The 21,229-nt window shown below is 31.9% G+C and overlaps 1 protein-coding gene across 1 annotated transcript; it reads left to right on the top strand.

The window, feature by feature from the left end:
- Positions 1–15,005: 15,005 nt before the first annotated feature.
- Positions 15,006–16,658, top strand: LOC111284324 (linoleate 13S-lipoxygenase 2-1, chloroplastic-like). The gene is given in 5 exon segments (XM_089762125.1): positions 15,006–15,020; positions 15,118–15,419; positions 15,504–15,752; positions 15,835–16,427; positions 16,430–16,658. Coding segments are annotated over 5 exon segments (1,323 nt in total). The 3' UTR covers positions 16,594–16,658.
- The last annotated feature ends 4,571 nt before the right edge of the window (positions 16,659–21,229 follow it).

Raw genomic sequence — 21,229 nt, forward strand, 5'->3', positions numbered from 1 at the left:
ATTGACGCCAACGAGAACCATGGTGGCTGTCATGATCGACAGTCATCGACCCCGACCAAGTAGAAAGAGAAACTTTAAAAGTGTAGAGAGAGAAGGGGAGAAGAGAAAATGAGAGAAAAAATTTTTTTTTGGCTTTTGTAGAAACTGTCAAAGCTAAAACGATGTTGTTTCAATAAATACCAAAACGACGTCGTTTTGAACCCTGAGGATTGGCACGTCAACCCGTGATCTGCTTGGGGTTCGCTCACCTGATCGATAAACCGTTTCTCCTTCAGCCTCTAATCGACCCAACCGAACCTACTCAAACCAAATCGGACCCCCCTGAATCGCTGACTCGAACCGTCAAACTGAACTGCCAAATCGAACCGTGCGTTGACCAAACCGTTGATTAGTCTGGTTCAGGTAAAAAAATTTTTTTTTTTGAATTTTATATATATATATTATTTTATTAATATTTATGCATATTAAAATATTTATTTTTGTTAGATTAAATGATGAAATATATGGTTAAATTATTTTTTTATAATTTTGTTAATTTTTAAAATAAACTTTAAAAATAAAAAAATAAACTTAATAATAATACCAAAATAATAAAAATGCAAGAAAAGAAAATTTTTATCCGACAATGAGATTAAAGGTATTCTGAGTAGTGATGTCTATGAAATTCTAGGTAAGAAGATTTTTTTTAAAATACTACCAGTGTATTGGAGTATTTATAAAAAATTTTCAATACAATAAAAATTTTCTTTTTTTTATAAAGTAATAAATAAGAACTAATTAATAAATTAAGAATAAGTAATAAAAAATAAAGAAAAAGGAAACTTTATCCAATGATGGGATTTTAAAAGTATTCTGAGTAGAGATACTTTAAGAAATCCTTAGGTGAGAAGATTTTCCTTAAATATTACCAGTATATTGGAATATTTATAGAAAATTTTCAATATAATAAAAATTCTTTTTTTCTTTCAAATTTTAAATGAAAATATTAATAAAAATTAATGAAAATTCTAAATAAAAAATAAAATATGTGCATTAACGTATTATCATTTGCATTGCATACATGGCATAGTTTTTTTTTACGAAAAAATAAATTTGAGCCTCTAAAGATGAAATTCTAAGATATTTCGAGAACCGATGCCTAAAAAATTTTTAGGTGAGAAAGAGTTCTTTTAATGTTACCAACGTACTGGAACATTTTAAGAATTATTTCAATAAAAAAGCTAAAATTTATTTTTCTCAAATAAATTTGAACAATAAATATTAAATAAAAAAACAATTTCTAATAAATAAAAAAATCAAGAAAGTTATTTTTTTCAAATACCAAAAATGAGATTTTTTTTTATCAAAATCAAAGGATAACACGTAGTTAATTGGTACCGTTTTAAATGAGCATTGTTGGGGTGCTAATCCTTCCCCATGCGTAACCGACTCCCGAACTCAGACTGTTGCGCAGATCCTAAAATTATCCTTTTGATAAATTTTAATTAATTTTAAGATTTCATTAAAAGGATATGTTTTAATAGGTGGCCAATCGCATCGAGCCAAAAAAAGATTGGTGGCGACTCTATTCTCCGTTATTTTTATTTCGTTTTCAAATTCGTCAGGCGAACACAAAACCATTACGATAACTTGGCGACTCCACTGGGGACGTCCTTTTGTTTTTTAGAGTCAGATCAAAATTAACTACGTGTTATCCTCAAATTTTGATTTAAATAGTCCTAATCGATTTCTTATATTTTTATTTATCACTTTTAACAAAAAAGGTAAAAAAAATTGAAAACAAAAAGAAAAAAATTTCTGTCACGTTTTTTTTTACTATGCCTCTTATGCAAATTTCTGTCACGTTTTTTTTTACTATGCCTCTTATGCTTTATTTTTTGTATATATTACTCTTAATAAATTAGGATATATTTGCACACACAATGACACGATGCATCTCATGCATGAGCTCTATACCCAGACTCTGTCCTTTATAGGAGGAAGTAGAGTACCTATACCCTTATGAGGTGATAACCTCCATAATGGCAAGTGAAATACTTTTACTCAAATTGAACCCTTTCCATTCGTAGCCTATAATGGATGAGGATCAAGGTACCTTACTAGTCTAGCATGGGCTACAGTGATGAGCAATTTGGGAACCTTTAAACCGTGTCAATCCAATAGCATGGAATAAGCCTAAGAAACCAGCCTTAGGTAGAGCCTCGTCCACCTTCTTGTAAGAAATACCTAAGAATAAAATTTTTGTATAATACAAAACAAAATAAAACAAAAAAATCTCAAAACTAAAAAATAAAAAATGTTTTTTTCTCAGACCACATCCTCTCACTAACTCAATTTTGTTTCATTTTTTTTTTGCATTAATCATATCATACAGTTCTGCTTCGAGATATTTGCTCTAGGACATATTTCTCCCAAGAAGTTTTTATGGATCTCATAAAACTATAGATTTGCTTATCCTCAGTTAGTGTCCCATGTGAGCCGTATAATGAAGTACATGTTGGTCAAAAGAAGCCCAACAAAAGAGTAGAGATTGTTTACCTACCGGTTATGTGTTTGAATTATCTAAAAAAGTACATTTAGACTCACACAAAATGATTTAGAAGACTTAGCCACCATCTGGGGTCAGTTAAATGAAGAAAGAAAAGAAAGCTTTTGCAAGAAGTATGGGTAGATTGTATCTTTAATTTCGGTAGTGATTGATGAATAGTTGATTAAAACAGCTATACAATTTTGAGATCTATCCTATAGATGCTTCACTTTTAATCAAGAGGATTTAGTACCAACTATCGATGAGTATTCAATTTTGCTCGGGATAGAACTACAGTGTCTAGATAAAGTATTCACCCGAAAGCCAAAATCAGGTTATCGTAAAAAGTTGGCCAAGCTTATAGGGGTTAAAGTAGAAACCATTGATTCGTTCACGAAGTCTAAAGGTGAACATCTCGACATTCATTGAGATTTTTTCTGAAACTTCATTCATGAGCATTTAAATGATGATCAATGTATGGCTTTGTTTGCTTTAGCATTGTATGGCATGGTAATCTTTCCGAAGACTTTAGGTTACATTGAGATAACTGTGGTAGACTTTTTTGAGCAAATTGAAATCCAAACAATTAATCTCGCTTTAGCAGTTCTAGCTGAAACCATCAGGTCATTGAATTTCTGTCGACGAAATGAAAAAAGACGGTTCATAAGATGTACATCGCTATTATATGTGTGGATTAGAAGTCATTTCAAGTGCAAGAATAGTGCTTTCTCAAAGTCGTATCTACAAAATAAAGCACCAATTGAAGAGGTTTGCAGAAGCCAATGGCCAACATTGAAGACTAAGGAATAGTGGGTCTTTTTCTTACGAAGGCTTACCAGGGATGAAATTGAATGGATGGTGCCTTGGATGCCTTAGGTGCCCTTGTTGTATTGTGGAGAAAACGAGCCATGGATACCATTATTAGGACTATGGGGCATTGCAAGTTATGCTCTATTAATGGTGCTTAGGCAATTTGGTGCAAAGCAGTTTGTTTTTGTCACATATGGCCTAGTCCAAGTAGAATTCATTTATGAGGAACCTAATCCATCAAGAACCTCAGAACAGTTGATCCAAGTATAGAAAAGAACACGATGAATGAAGTTAGGGCCTCTCATTGACAAAGTCACCCCTAATTATCAAATTTGGAAGGCAAAATGGCTTAGAGACGTAATACTCCCTCCTAATGACAGCTCATATCAATTGGTTAATCTTTCGAAAGAGGTGCAATTATCAAAAGTTGAACTTGTCAAGAAAGAATTAGAAGTTGAAAAAGAAAAAATAAAAAGAGAAAATTTGAGACTTCGCTAGAAAGTAGGACAATTGAAATATGAAGCAGAGATACAAGGGAGTAGATTAGAAAAAGTAATAAAAGAACGAGATGTGGCCAATAGTGATTTGAAATATCTACACAAAGAAAATAAAAGGTTATGAGTTCAATTCAAAACTGGAAAAGTCACCAAGTTTTACCTTAGTCGACAATGTGAAATGGATGAACTCCGAGAGGAAATGAACCAATGGAAGGGTAAAGCTCAAGAAAAGCTAGAGGAGACCACCAGAATTTCTTAAGAAAATGTCAGAATTAGAAGGGGTTATACTCTACAATCTCAGCAAGATTGGTGGAATGCCAAAAAAAAAAGCAAATGTTGAAAGTCATGCTCGCAAAAGAGAGAAGAAAGCACTTTAAAGTACTAAATGAAAAAGAATCACTTCACCAAGTGATCCAAGGGTTAGACATGCAACTGCAAGACCACAAGAGCAATATTTTGGCAATAATAGATGAATGGCATATAAGAGAAAAAGATTGGATCTTCACATACGATTTAGAAAGGGATGCTCGCATGAGGTGGAAAGCTGAAAGCTTAGGAAGGCAACAGTATATAGAGCATTTGACTAATCAAGTATGCAAAGAAGTGAAGAAAGCATGAGAGATGGTTGAAAAGGTAGAAGCACTAAGAAGAAAAGTCAATCCCATAAGAGAATATGGACAGCGCCTAGTGAACCTTTTCGATGAGGTGAAGCACCATTATGAACAAGTTAAATGCTTTTATGGATATACTTCTGGGATGATAAATCCTATGTAATAAAAGTTGTATGGAATTAATAAAAATTTCTAGTGTTGAAATTCATCCAAGAGCAAATATCTCCCACTTGCATTCATATATCATGTACATCATATTTCGTAAAATAAGTGAAAAATAAAATTTTCAACATATAGTATTCTAATTTTTCTCTTTTTCAAAAAAAAAAAAACTTCATAGTAATAAAGGTTCAAGAATAACTCATCTGTCAAAAATTTTAACCCATCCTACTCGTCATTCATACAATACTATGACTTAAACAAGAATTATAGAACAAGAACAGGTCAGTCAATTTGAGAGAATCGAGAAAGTTCAAGAAGAACTAAGAGGGGATCTCAGTACAATAATGGATATGCTCATAAAACTTGACAAGAGAAAAGCAGTGAAAGAAAATCCTAGCTTTCAAGAGCAATCGCCAGATATGACAGATCCTGTCTACCCTTCAGGGTTTGAGCCACGACCAACCCAACCTTCTCAATGAACTAGAGTGCCAATTCCTACTCCTAGTGGATATCTTAATCCTTATCCAGGAATGACATCCACACCTGCTCCAAGATAATTTCAAAATTTTGTTAATCCCGTTATGATGAAAAAACCACCTAAGCCAATCTTAATTCCTGATTTGGATGATTCCAAGGAAAGAGAAAAGCTAGGGATATAGACACTTGAGAAAGTGAAAGATACCAGTGCCTTGGAGAATATGAAGTTTTTGGAAAAATAGGCTTAGAGCTGTATAAGGAATGAATTTTTATGGCTCCACAGATGCGATTGACATTTGTTTAGTCCCAGATGTGGTCATTCCATCAAAATTTAAGGTCTTTAAATTTAAAAAATACAATGGCATGAAATGTCGAATGACTCATATCACCATGGATTATCGTAAGATGGTAGCACATACTCATGACTAGAAGTTGTTGATGTATATATTTCAAGATAGCCTTACGAGATCTACGACTAGATGGTATGTCCAATTAGATAGGACTCGTATTCATTCCTGGCAAGAACTCACAAGAGCATGTCAGAGATTTAGCTCCACATCATCTATCTTTACAAGGTATGGAAAAAAAAATAACTGAGAGCTTCAAAAAATATGCACAAAGATGGAGAGACATGGCTACATAAGTTCAACCTCCTCTCACTGAGAAAAAAACAACTGTTTTATTTGTGAATACCCTGAAAGCACCATACTATGAGAAATTGATAGGCAATGCAACCAAGAACTTTATAGATATGGTGATATCAGGTGAGATCATTGAAAATGCCATAAAAATGGCAAGCTCGATACATGAGAGACAAGTGGAGCAAAGAAAGGCAAAGCTCCTAAAAAAGAAAAGATAATGAAGCTCAAGCAGTGAACTATGTAGGGCAACAATTTAGAGGTTTCACACCCTATTCTGCATTAGTCTGCCAGACCCATTACCCTTCCATAAACCATATTACATCAATTCCTCATCTATATCAACCATACCAATCATTACCACAACCAGCTTATCCACCTCGTTTTCAGCCATCTTTTCGGATACCCACCTACAATCATCCTACTATACCTACAAGACCATAATGGAGACCTAATCCTAATATTGGTTTGAGAGCTTCAAGAAATACCCAAGAAAAACCCATCTTTAACCCTATTCTTATGACATACACAGATTTATATCCCTAACTTATTGAAAAATATTTACTTGCTCTTATTATTATTGAACCTTTGAAACTTTCATTTTTCAAATGGTACGTGCATTGCGATTATCACTATGGGAATCTAGGTCATTCCACTGAGAACTATACTACTTTGAAGTGCAAAGTGCATGGATTAATCAATGAAGGGGTATTAAACTTTGATACCAACCAACAGGGGACTCCAAATGTTAATGGAAACCCTCTGTCGAACTATACTAAACCATCAATAAATACCTTAATTGATGAGCAAATAAGCCACGTAAAGGTTAAAATAGATAAAGTTAAAATTTTGATGGCTAAAGTGTTTGAAGTCTTGGTCGAAACTGATATGTTAAAGTCAATAGAACCTCAGAATTACTCTAAAACGATTAACTCAACTGAGAGCTGTAAATATCATAGAGGTGCTTTGGGACATTCTATCGAGATTGTCACCAATTCCATCAAAAGGTGCAAAAATTGATGGATATGGGTTGGATAGAGTTTTACGAAAAAAGTAAAAATTTGGTGAAAGCTGAAGTGTCTAACATTGATTCAAAGAATAAGTTTATGCATAGATCGATAACTATCTATTATGATGAGAAGCAGACATTGAAGTTAGAAAATCTTGTCTCCCGACCAGTGGTGACAATTAAAGCTCTTACCTTTTTTTCATACTAGAATGATAAAACAGTACTGTGGAAGTATGATTATGATGTCGTAATCAATTCAGATACTATGAACATAACAGGTGTAGGAAGTATAACTCGAAGTGGAAGATGTTATACTCCAAAAGCTTTAGAGAAGGCCAGAAAAGAGAAAGTAAAAGTAAAAGAAAAAGTAAAAAGTCAGAATAATCCTATCACAGCCTCAAAAAAAGAATGTGAAAAATTGATCTCTAAAAGCAAAGCTTATGAATTTCTAAAGTTAATAAAACATAGCGAATATAGCGTGGTAGAACAGCTTAACAAGATGCCAGCTAAAATTTTACTATTATCATTATTACTAAGCTCAGAGTTACACCGTAATGCTTTACTGAAAGTGTTTAATCAAGCATATGTGTCTCATAATGTATCTGTTGAGTACATAGAACAACTTATTGGTAATTTGATAATTTCAAACTATATCTTCTTCAGTGATGAAGAGATTCTTCTTAAAGGTCGAGAAAGTACCAAGGTTCTTCACATTACTATAAAGTGTAAGAGTCATATAATGGCTAAGGTTTTAATCGATAATAGCTCATCCATCAATGTTATGCCTATGACTACTCTGACAAAGCTCTCTGTTGATGGATCCTATATGAAGCCCAATCATATGATAGTTCGAGCCTTCGATAGAATCTGAAAAGAGGTGATAAGAGATATAAAAATACCATTGCAAATTGGCCCATACACTTTCAATGTGAAATTCCAAGTTATGGATATCTCTCCTTCATACAGTGTTTATTGGGTAAGCCATGGATCCATATGACAGGTGTTGTTCCATCATCATTACGTTAAAAAGTCAAATTCATTGTTGAAAAAAAGCTAACATGTGTGGTAAGAGAAAAAGATTTATTGGTAACTCAACTGATAAATACTCTTTATGTGGAATCAACAGATGAAGCACTAGAATAATCTTACAGATCCTTCGAGATAGCTAATGCAACATATATTGCTGAAGGATCTAAACTATATTCACTATACCTATCTATGACTACTAAAATGGTCGTTAAGCAGCTTACCGAAATGGGATGGTAACCTGAAACTAGACTAAGGAAAAACTTACAAGGAATTATAGAGCCACTAACAGTATATGACAAGAAAGATAGATCTAGCTTAGGATATAAACCAATAAGAGGGGACATAATGAGAATGGTGAATGAAAAGAAAAATAAAAGGATGGCTAATCTTAGAGGATATGAACCGGAGTTAGAGCTTATGGTCATTTCATACCTCTATGATTCCTTTCATTTAGGAGGATATATTTACCTAGATTTGTCTGAAGCCCTAAGTGCAAGATTCGTAGAAGAATTTTTAGAGCTGGCCATTTAAATGGTGGATGACAAAAAAAAGAAAAGTCAAGATAAAGAGCTGTTTGTGCACCCTTGTCTTTCGAATTTTGAGTTAGATAATTGAAAAGTCGTAGAGTTGCCTGTTGTCTTTAAAACTTCTGAAAAGTAATGTATTGTGAAACTTTAAATCCCTAATTGCTTTTATGAGCATTGGGTGATCTTTGATGGTGTCTTTATGTTTATCGTTTTAATAAAAGACTTAAAAGATGCATCCATATTTTTTTTATTATTTTTATCTACATTTTACTTTCCATTCCCCTTTTCCATCATTTTTCTGTCATTCTATTTTTTTGTGCCAATATTTTCTTTCTCTTACCCTTTTGTAGGGTCTCAAATAATGAACACGAAAATAATCATAGCAATAATCTTAGATTTGATTTCAAAAACTTAATTCATGTTGATGAACTTGATAATGAGAAAGATTCAAATAACTACACATTACTTCTTAATTTGTTAAAATTAATAAAACATAAAGTCAATTGAATCCCACCAAAAAATTATCGAATTAGTGAATTTGAGAGACAGTGAAAATAAAAGAGAGACCAAAGTTGGTACATCTTTTTTACCAATTAATAGGTAAAAACTAGAAGAGCTGCTCTAAGAATATGTGAATGTATTCACATGGACTTCTCAGGATATATTAGGACTCAACACTAATATTATGGAGTATAAGTTACCTTTAAAACTAGAAAATAAGCCGGTACAACAAAAGCTAAGACGCATGAAGTGGAGATGCTATTGAAAATTAAAGATAAAGTGAAGAAGCAATTTGATGCTAGATTTTTAGAGGTGGCAAAATATCCTGAAAGGGTAGCCAACATAGTGCCAAATCTTAAGAAAGATGGAAAAATGAGAATGTGTGTCGATTATCGAGATCTGAATAGGGCAAGCCCTAAGGATAACTTTCATCTACCTCACATCGATACTCTAATGGATAATACTACTAGTCATTTCATGTTTTTCTTTATGGATGGCTTCTCAGGCTATAATTAGATCAAGATGGCTCAAGATGATATGAAAAAACTACATTTGTGACCATGTGAGGGACATTCTATTATAAAGTCATGCCTTTTGGGTTGAAAAATGCTGGTGCTACTTATCAAAGAGCAATGGTGACTTTTTTTTATGACATGATGCATAAAGAAATAGAGGTATATGTGGATGATATGATCGTAAAATCTCGTTAGGGAAAAGATCATATAGTTAACTTTAAAAAGCTATTTGATAGATTGAGAAGATTTCAGCTGAAGTTGAATCTTGCTAAATGTACATTTGGTGCTAAATTATTAGGCTTTGTCATTAGTAAAAGAGGAATCGAGGTAGACCCAGATAAGATACAAGCCATCCAGAACTTATCTCCCCCTCATACCCCAAAAGAAGTGCAAGGTTTCTTAGGGAGATTGAATTATATTACTCACTTCATCTCTCAACTCACCTATAAGTGCGATCTTATTTTTAAGCTTCTTAGAAAATATGATCCAAGAGAATGAAATGATGAATGTCAAAAGGCTTTTGGTAAGATCAAAGAATACTTGTCAAATCCACCTGTGTTGGTGCTGCCAAACCCAGAAAAACCTTTGATTTTGTACTTAACAGTGTATGAAAATTCAATGAGATGTGTGCTGAGACAAAAAGATGAAACTAATAAGAAAGAACGAGCGATTTACTACTTAAGCAAGAAATTCACTGATTATGAGTCCAAGTATTCACCATTAGAGAAGATGTGTTGTGTATTGGCCTGGATAGCTAGAAGACTCTGATAATACATGCTTTATCACACTACTTGGCTCATAGCAAAGTTGGATCCTATTAAGTACATCTTTGAGAAGCCCTCATTAACATGAAAGATAGCACGGTGGCAAGTTATTCTTTTAGAATATGATATTATTTATATGACTCAAAAGGCTATTAAAAGAAGTGCGATAGTTGAGTTTTTTGTCGATCATGCAACCGAAGATTATGAGCCAATGAAACTGAATTTTCTTTATGAAGATGTGATGGCCATTAAAGAAAATGAACCTATTGAGAAGTTTTGGATGATGTATTTTGGTGGAGCCGTAAATGCTTTAGGCCATGGTATTGGGGCAATTTTAATATCTCTAGATGAACATTATTATCCCATCACAGCTAGGTTAAATTTCAATTGTACAAACAATATGACTGAATATGAAGCCTGTGTTACGGGTCTACAAGTGACGATTGAGAAGAAAATTAAAATGTTAGATGTATTTGGAGATTCAGCTCTAGTCATCTATCAATTATGAGAAGAATGGGAAACGAAAGATTCCAAGTTGATACGGTACCATAAGTACATCTCTGAATTAGCCAAGCAATTTAAAAAAGTTCAATTTGAGCATCTACCTAGAGAGGAGAATCAAATTACTGATGCACTGACTACTCTAATTGCAATGATTAAAATAGATGCAAATACTGAAATCTAACCCATCAAGTTGGCTGTGAACGATGAACTAGCATATTGTTCAAGTGTCGAAGGAAAAATTGATGGGAAGCCATGGTATCATGACACTATGCAATACATTAAAACCCAGCAATTCCTAGAACATGCAATAAAAAATGATAAGAAGACTATTAGAAAGTTGGCTATGAGTTTCTTTCTTGATGGAGATGTCCTCTATAAAAGAGATCAAGATCAAATACTCTTGAGGTGTGTGAATGCAGCTGAAGTGAAGAGGATTATTAAAGAAGTGCATGATGAAGTTTGTGGGGCACATGCAAATGGACATATGATGGCTAGGCAAATTATGAGGGCCGATTATTATTGGTTGACAATGAAGAGTGACTATATTAATTATGCTAGAAAATGCCATAAGTGTCAGATCTATGCTGATAAGATCCACACTCCTTCAACAACATTGCACATTTTGGCTCCTCCATGGCCATTCTCTATATAGGACATGGATGTCATCGGTCCCATTACTCCAAAAGCTTCGAATGAGCATAGATTCATCTTTGTGATGATTGATTACTTCACCAAATGGGTAGAAGCTGCATCATATGTTAGTGTAACCCGATCTGTGGTATGTAAGTTCATAAAAAAAGAGATAATATGCAGATATAGACTTTCAAAAGTGATTATTTTTTATAACGCCAAAAACTTAAATAGCAAAATGGAGCAGTAGCGGCTATAAACAAGAATATCAAAAGAATCTTGAAGAAAATGATTGATACTTATAAAGATTGGCATGAGAAGTTACCTTTTGCTCTGTATGCTTATAAAACATCAGTTCGAACATCTACTGGGGTTACTTCATTCTCTTTGGTATATGGAATGAAAGCTGTGTTATCGGTCAAAGTGAAAATTTCCTCACTAAGAGTCCTGATGGAGGTAGAGTTAGAGGAAGCATAATAGGTTCAAAATCGCTATGAGTAATTGAACCTCAGTGAAAAAAAAAGACTTACAGCACTTTGTCATGGTCAATTATATCAAAAGAGGATGATGAGAGCACATGACAAGAAAATCTATCTCCGTTGCTTTAAGGAAGGAGATTTAGTACTGAAAAAGATCCTTTCAAATCAACATGATAATCGAAAAAAATAGAGCCCGTATGTGGTGAAAAAGGCCTTTTCTGGTAGGGCATTAATTTTGGCAAAGATGGACGGATGTTATTTGCCTATTCTAATAAATTCAAATGTTGTAAAAAAATATTTTGCTTAAAAAAAAGAAGAAAAATGATGACTTATCTAAGCTAAAAAACTGAAAAAATATGACTTGGATATGAAGGAAAAGCATCATTAAAAGAAGATCCCATAACACCGGGGTAAATATAGTTTCACGAATTCTGAAGAATCAAGAAAATCATTTGATTTAGTTTTAGAAAAAGAATCTGAGAATATTTTGCTCGTGATTATCTTGTGATCATTACTTGGGCACCTTTATTTCAACTCAAACACTTTTGTTGTCATGCATTTATTATCAGTCTAATAAAATATGCTATCTTTTCTTTAGAAATAATGCTTATCCATTCCTCTATTCTCATTTGATATTTTCGTTCGCCATACAAATAGGAGAGATGTGTGATTGCATTTTGTTTGTCTTGAACTTAAAATGATGAAAAAAAACACAAACACAAAAGATCTCAACATTACTTTTTAAAAAAAAAAAAGTTGACAAAGGCAGATGAAAAAGAATGAGAAAAGCATGACAAGACATTGATGTTGCAGACTTTTGAAGAAGAAAACTGTTGTGGTCAGATGTTAAGAACAGATTGGTCATATGAGAATTCTGATAAAACAAGCCAAAAAGTAAGAGATTTCGAGAACCTTTTCACTACAATGAATAATTTTGATTGCATTACATGCATTGCATTTAGAACACTCAATACATGCATCCATGAGTAGTTTTAATAAGGACAGAGACTTTTCATTTCCTAATGAAAAATAAGATTTTAATATTCGGATGAGAATAATAATCAAACAGAAGATTTCAAAAGAGAGAAATTTACTTGTTTAAATATAAGAACTCGATTTTGAGAACGGATGAGACTTTTAAAGTCGTTGAGCTTCTATTGAGATGAGCTTTTTTTCAAGATGAGAATTTTAAAGTTGTTGAGCCTTTGCTGAGAGGAGCTTTTTTCAGATGAGATTTTTAAAGTTGTTGAACCTCTATTGAGAGGAGTTTTTCAAGATGAGAATTTTTAAAATTGTTCAGCCTCTGCTGAGAGGAGCCCTTTTCAAGATAAGATTTTTAAAGTTGTTGAGCCTCTGCTGAGAGGAGTCCTTTTCAAGATGAGATTTTAAAGTTATTAAGCCTTTGCTGCGATTAGCCATTTTTCAAGAAGAGAAATTTTAAAGTTATTGAGCCTCTACTAATAGGAGCTTTTCAAGATGAGAATTTTTAAAGTTGTTAAGCTTCTGCTGAGAGAAGCCTTTTTCAAGATAAAATTTTTAGAGTTATTGAGCCTCTGTTGAGAGGAGTCTTTTTCAAATTTTAAATTTTCAAAAGTTGTGAAGATTCAAGTGAGAGAGCATTTTCGATTTGACGAAAAAACTTTCTGAGTAGTTTATCTTAAAAAAAAAGTTAAAAAAACTCTTTGGATTTCAGACAAAATTGTTGTCTTTGTCTTTGCCCTATTCTTGATTCTCAGCAATGTGCAAAAAAGGGCAACTGTAGACATCAAATTTGTCCGGCCTTGATGAAATTTGTTATTTTATTAAATAATAAATAAGATAATAATAATATTATTAAATACAATAATAAAAATTAAACAAATACATAATACAAAAAATACAAAATACAAAAAAAAACAAAAAAGAGGGGATGGCAGTGGTGCCTTCCCCGACACCACTACCACCATGCCCTACCCCCCATACGTTGCCCTACCACCCATACTTTGATCACCCATCCTGTTGGCTCCTAACCCTATCACTACCGGATATGACAATAAAAATAAAAGAGGCATGGGGCTCATGCTTGCACCTTCATGCCTAGCCCTATGCTACTCTCTCAAGCATAGAGTATTACCGGAGCTCTATAAATAAAGTTCCTGGCCGAATAAAAAAAAAAGAAGGAAACCTTGCAAAAGCTTTCTACTAGAAAAATAACACAAAAAAAATAAAAAAATCTAAAATAGTCCTCTGAAACGGGGAACCAACGCCCCAAGAAAAAAAAACACCTGTAAAAAAAAATCAAGTCAAAATACAAAAAATATTAATAAAAAAAAGGAGAAAAAAAATTTTAACCGAAATTTCAAGAACAGATCTAGACCGTTTTGGTTACTTTTTGATGAAAAAGGGGTCATATTTGTGTTCAAAAGATCAAGACGAGTTCCTGGGCGCAAATCCTGTGAAAGGATTTATGATTATGATGTTTACAATGACCTTGGTGATGTTGATACTGATCCTAGTAAGAAAAGATCGATACTAGGTGGCAAACAGTTCCCATACCTCGGCGTTGCAGGACAGGACGTCCTCGATGTGACACAGGTCAATAAATTGCAGTGATAACCATTTTTACAACAAGAAATCCTTAAGGGGGCATTCACATTTGATCGTATTGAGCAATATTTGTTGTTAATGCAGATCATAGTTACGAGAAATGGCACGCCAATTTCTACGTGCCAAGGGACGCAGCATTCTCAGAGGTGAAACAGCTTTCTTTCTCCACAAATTTCGTATATTCAATGTTGCGTGCGGTGATACCATCGCTAGAATCTACAATCCTTGACCCTGATCTTGGATTTCCTAACTTCAACGCCATAGACGAACTGTTCACTGAGGGCCTAAACTTGCCACCCCTTGATAAGAAAGAGCTATGGAAATCAGTCCTGCCCAGGCTCATCAAGACTGTGTCTGAGGAAAGTCACAGTATTTTGCGCTTTGAGCCCCCTGAAACATTGGAAAGTATGGACTCTCTGTTTTTTTCATTCTCTTCTCTATTCCTTTTTATGCCAACTTAAGTACTTTCGCCTTTACAGGAGACAAATTTTTTTGGTTGAGGGATGAGGAATTTTCTCGGTAAACTCTTGCTGGCCTTAACCCATTTAGCATAAAGCTTGTCAGGGTAGGAGTGTACATTATATTAGTGAAATAGTTGGTGAATAATTTCAAATTTTTCTACAATTATCATTGTTGATTGCAGGAATGGCCACTGAAGAGCAAACTCGACCCAGAAATCTATGGTCCTGCTGAATCAGCAATCACAACAGACTTAATTGAGAGAGAAATCAATGATGTCATGACAGTCCATAAGGTAACTTGAATGACATGACCAATTTCAAAGTTTGAGCTTTCTGATTTTTTTCGTTTTGTTAATTATTGCATTTTTTTTTCAATTTCCATTTGTGCAGGCAATAATGGAAAAGAAATTATTCATCCTTGATTACCATGACTTCTTCCTACCATATGTCAAGAAAGTTAGAGATCTTAAAGGCAGAACACTTTATGGATCGCGCACCATATTTTTCTTGAACCCAGATGAGACTTTGAGGCCTATAGCCATCGAGCTAACTCGGCCACCAATGGATGGGAAACCGCAGTGGAAGGAAGTATATACACCATGTTTGCATTCCACAGGAGACTGGCTTTGGAAACTTGCCAAAGCTCATGTTCTTGCTCATGATTCAGTTTATCACCAGCTTGTTAGTCACTGGTATATGTCCACTGGTTCAGTTTCTTAATTGCTTTTGCAATTGCTTTAAAAAAGGTAAGGAACTACTAAAAATCTCTTTTCTAGGTTGAGAACTCACGCTTGTGGCGAACCTTATATCATTGCAACTAATCGACGACTCAGTGTGATGCATCCAATTTATAGACTACTGCATCCTCATCTCCGGTACACGATGGAGATCAATGCACTGGCCCGAGAATCATTAATCTGCGCTGATGGGCCGATTGAGAAAATATTCACCCTCGGCAAGTATTATCTAGAACTCGGCCCTGTCTTTCATGACCAACAATCATTGCCTGCAGATTTGATTTACAGGTAGGATGAATATTTTTTCAATCGTTTTTAATTTCTATCACAAAATTTTGTTTTTCATTTCTTTTTCCTTCCTAATTGCCAGGGGAATGGCCGTTGAAGATCCACAAGGTCCTCAAGGCCTAAGGCTAACAATCAAAGACTACCCTTACGCCAGTGATGGTCTCTTCCTATGGGATGCACTCAAACAATGGGTTACTGACTACGTTAATCACTATTATCCAAAAGAAAGTATGGTAGAGTCTGATCAAGAGCTTCAAGCATGGTGGACTGAAATTCGAACAGTAGGCCATGGTGACAAGAAAGATGAACCATGGTGGCCTGTCCTAAAAACCCCACAAGACCTAATCGAGATCCTCATGACTATAATTTGGGTGGCAACAGGTCACCACGCGGCAGTGAATTTTGGCCAATATACATATGCAGGCTACTTCCCCAGCAGGCCTTCCTTTACCAGAGCTAAAATGCCCAATGAAGACCCCACCGAAGAAGAATGGAGACGCTTCTTGAGAAAACCTGAAGCAGCTCTACTGAAATGCCTCCCATCACAAATTCAAGCTACTAGAGCTATGGCTGTTTGGGATGTGATCTCACATCATTCTCCTGATGAGGAGTACTTGGGAGACAAAGCAGAACCATCGTGGGCTGAAAATCCTGTTATAAAGTCTGCATTTGAAAGATTTATGGAAAGTTGAAGGAGCTTGAGGGTATAATTGATGAAAGAAATGAAGACTGTAATTTAAAGAACAGAAATGGAGCAGGTATTACACCATATGAGCTTTTGAAGCCCTTCTCTGAGCCTGGAGTTACAGGGAAAGGTGTTCCAAATAGCATTAGCATTTGATGTTTGTGAGAAACTTTGTCAAGTTTATAAATTTGTGCAACGTGCAATGGATTGAAATGAAAATTGCGAGTATATCAATCACAATACTATGAATAATTAATTTCACTCTCGACTCAATTTTGTTGGTACTTTTCTGCATCTAAAAATCCAACGCTCTTCAGTTACATTTTTTTCTTTGAGAAATTAGCATGCCATGTTCTGTGTAATTTTGATTATGATTGGATAATTTTTGAATTGAAATAAAATAAAATTGTAGCTGAAATGTTCTCTAAAAGTGATTTATTATTTGATATATAATTAAAATGTTTAATATTATGGATAATGGCTCAAAATAAAATAAGTACTCTAAATTGAAATGGAAAGTAAGTACAAAAAGATTAAAGAAATATATATTGAAATTTAAAGTGAAGAAGTCAAGTATGATCCTGTTTTATTTATGATACCCTTTTTTTTGTTAAATATAAGTATATTATACAATAATTAAGCATTTTAGATTTATCAGTATTCAACTTACTTCTTTCGTAGATTACTTAACTTATTTTTTATTTTATTTAATCAACTATACTATTTTTGTATCAAATATTATTTCATTTTAATTTCTTTTTTCTTTTAATTTTTTTATAAAAGTTAATAGTCATTCAATCAATAACTAAAAATATTTTTTGAATAAAATTATAATTTTTCTAAGTAAATGTATATGCATATTTTATTTGTAATTAAATATAAAATAATTACGTTTGATTAGAAAAACAAAAATTTTAAAATCAATTTTAATTTTTCATAAATTAACTAGTTAATATTAATCATTCATTTATATGTTTAATTGTCATTTTTAAATGATTCATATGTTTTTTATTCAAAAAATATATAAGGTTATCGAACATGCAACAATTAAGCATTTCAAATGAATTATTTTAGTTATTTTATTTTATATAATAAAGTATACTAGTTTTATGGCACACATTATTCTACCTTTTCCTTTTTCTTTTCTTCCTTTCTTCCTTCCATTCTTTTAATCTTCCTTGTACCCACTGGTCAGGAGCCAAACCATTGGCGGCGAGCCAAATTTGGCCCCCACAATCGCTGGTGGCCCCCTTCACCCTCAGGATTTCGCTCCTCGCTCTTCCGTCACATTTAGTCCCCCTCTTATATATTGGCAGATCAACCCACCATATTTTTATTATTATTTTTGTCGACGAATAAGGCCTGAGGCTAGAACACAAGTCTATCGGATCAAGGGCTACAAAGCAAATTTATCGGATCAAGGACTACTTATCATGGCTGATAAAAATTTTAGTTAAAAATACGTGTTTAAAAAGTGTGGTAAAAAATATAGTTAAAAGTTTTAAGTGTTTAATATTATAATGAAAAAATGTTTTGAGTAATTGAAATGTTAATAGGTATTATGTTATAAGCATTGAGATAAAAATGTGTATGATTTTATTTATTGAATATAAAGATGAAAACAAGAAATATAACATCTGTCTCGTGCTTATACTTTTATATATATATATATATATTTAGTACATAGATTTTTTATTAAATAATATAAATTATTATTTTAGATTAATAAAAATTAATATATTTTATAAAAAATATATTAATATATATTTATAAAAAATTATTTAAATATACAAGATAAAAATAAAAAAACTAAAAAATTTTTTTTTATTTTTTTAAAAAAGTTACGAGTATGAAGATTATCCATATCCATTGAATACCCGTAAGAATGGAGATGAAAATAATTTAAAATACTTATTGAATATAAATATAAGGATTAGTATAATATAAAAATCTTAAGATGAAAATAAAAAATATTTTACTCTCTCGTCCCTTATTGACATTCTTAAATATAGTTAAAGCTAACTCAACCCGGTTTCCTTGATTCTGTCCAAACGAGGGCCCAGCTTCTTATCCAATCTAAGAGCCCACTTGATTTTAGGCCATTGAGCTTCCTTATTTGGATCCAACCCAAGGCCTAGGTATAACTTTTTTACCTAATTTCATTTAATATTTGTTTACATTTAGTTTAAGTCAAAAATATTAAAAAAAATGATGATTTTTTTTTTAAAATAAGATAATATTTCTGAGTAGAAATAACTTTGGAAATTTTATCTAAATATTCGAAGAAAATGTAAATATTTATTTTTATCAAGAAAATTTATTTTTATTTTAAAAAAATCTATTATGTGTATTTCTCAAGTGAAAGATCAATTTTTCTAAATTTCAATTAGAAATTGAAAAATTAAAAGAAAATTTTCAATACGGAAGATTTTGATTTTGTAACTAAATATTTTTGGAAATAATAATAAAAAAGAATAAAAGCGTGAAATAAAATAAATAATAATTAAAATTAAAAAAAAAGGGGAATGAAATGGATTATTTGCATTGTTTGATTGTTATGTGCATCCTTTGTATTGCATCATATGCACGGTTTTTGTTGATAATAAAATTGAAGTGGTAAAATAAAAATTAAAAAAAAATGATTTTATGAAAGTAAAATTAATTTTTTGATATCCTACCTAAATATTGAAGAGATTTTCAATAATTATTATTTATAAAAAAAATATTATGCTAGATTTTTAAGAATATTACAAGAATTCAAAATAGAGAAATATTTTTTGAAATTTTGCTTAGATATTAAAGAATTCAGAAATTTTTTCAAAACTAATAATTTTCATTTTATTCTTTTTGCAAAAAATAAATAAAATAAATAAAATTATTTTAAATATTAAAATTAAGAATATTTTTTATCAATGCTAAAAGATAACATGTGGTTAATTAGTACCATTTTTAAAACAGACGCTGAAAAATGTTAATCATTCCTTACGCATAATCGTACTTTCAATCTTAACTTTACTTTTTATAAGACAAAAATTATTTTTTTAATAAGTTTTAATTAACTTTAAATTTTTATTAAAAAATAAATTTTTTAGATGTCTAATCACACTTAATTAAAAAATAAATTTTGGTGGTGATTCTCCATTTTGAATTTTTTAAAAGTTTTTCTAGCAGTTTTAAAACTGTTATGACAGTCCATGTGAATTCTTTAAGATAATTTTGGAAACTTTAAAGCTAATTAGAAGTTTTTGTCAATGCCTAATTTGCAGGATGCATATTTCAATATATATGTTTTAAAAATTTGCTGCACTTATTTTTAATAAAAAAAAATACATTATGGTTATATTTTATGTATAGGATTATTGATAAGATAGGATGATAATTATCTTACATTATGTTTGATTTGTATCAAAGAGAGATAAGGATTGCAATGAGGATTAATATCGTTTTGGTATAGGATTATTCAATCTTCTCCAAATGAAGAGGATTATTTTTAATCTATGAGATTAAACTTATATGTCTAATTATATTTTTAAAAATTATATTAATAATTTAAATTGTATAAACTTTTTAAAAAAATAATTTTGACAAATAAATAAATTATTTTATTATAATTCTTGCATATATAAAATATAAAATAAAATAACATTATTAAATTTAATTTTATTCATAATATCATCTTATATTATTTTATCAAAATCTTGTATATGAAATATGATCTATGATCTATAGAAATTTACTCAACACATCTCACTTTTGCAGGATAACATATGAGCCTGACAAGAAAATGACCACCTCATACCCCTTAAGCGAAAAGAAAATGGAAAAGCAACGTGATGCCTTTTTTATTGTCAGTCATGAAATGCACAGCTAACGTTACAATAAGGACTCGTAGACAACCCATTCCTAGCCGTATAAATTTAGCTTCAATTCTGGACCAAACAATATCCTGCCCTCGCCTTGGTGAAAAATGCTCTTTCCAAAATCTTAGTCGTCAATGCGGCAAAACGACGAACAGTTTCTGTTCAAATTCACAGCGTCATTCATATAAACTAAACAATAAACGACTGATAGTAAAAATTCTTTTATATTTGCTGATCATGTGAAATAATTATTTTTATAATCTTAATTTTTCTCACAAGTAGATCTCATCAGGCCTGCGGCTAGGATGGAAGAATGAGATGGGTCAAAATAGTATGTATGATGTTCCATATAGCCTTCAAACTATATATATATATATATATATATATATATATGTTTAATAGAAATATCTAATATGTGAGTATTTGATTCAGTAAGTGGTGTATTTTTTTTTTATATTTAATCAGCCTAGTTAAAATTCTACATTTTTTAATAGATAAAAAAACTTATTAAGAGATGAAAATAGAAAAATCTAACTGAACACCTTTACTTATGAGCGTAACTTAATATATAATTAATTTTGAATTAAATTAAAAAAAATAATGAAGAAAACGAAGTGACAAGACTGTATTATCTAATTCTGCACAATCCGAAAAATAAGAACTTGAAATTCAAAAAATTAACCAAATTGGAACCGGGTCCCAACTAATTGGCATCTATAGGAAAGTCAAGTGAAAATTTATGCAGCAAGAACACATTAAAAAAAAAAAGAAAAAGGAAGCTATAGATTTTAGCACCCAATTGTTTTTTATGTTCTTATATATATATATATATAGCTTTTACATTGTTGTACTCTAGGGACAATCTACATATGCAGATTCAAAGCATAAAATAGGGTGTTTATGAACACCTCCAAAGATTGAAAATTTGAAAA

Source organism: Durio zibethinus, chromosome 6 (assembly GCF_047325235.1).
Source record: "Durio zibethinus cultivar Kanyao isolate XHJ-2024 chromosome 6, ASM4732523v1, whole genome shotgun sequence".
Taxonomy (NCBI): Eukaryota; Viridiplantae; Streptophyta; class Magnoliopsida; order Malvales; family Malvaceae; genus Durio; species Durio zibethinus.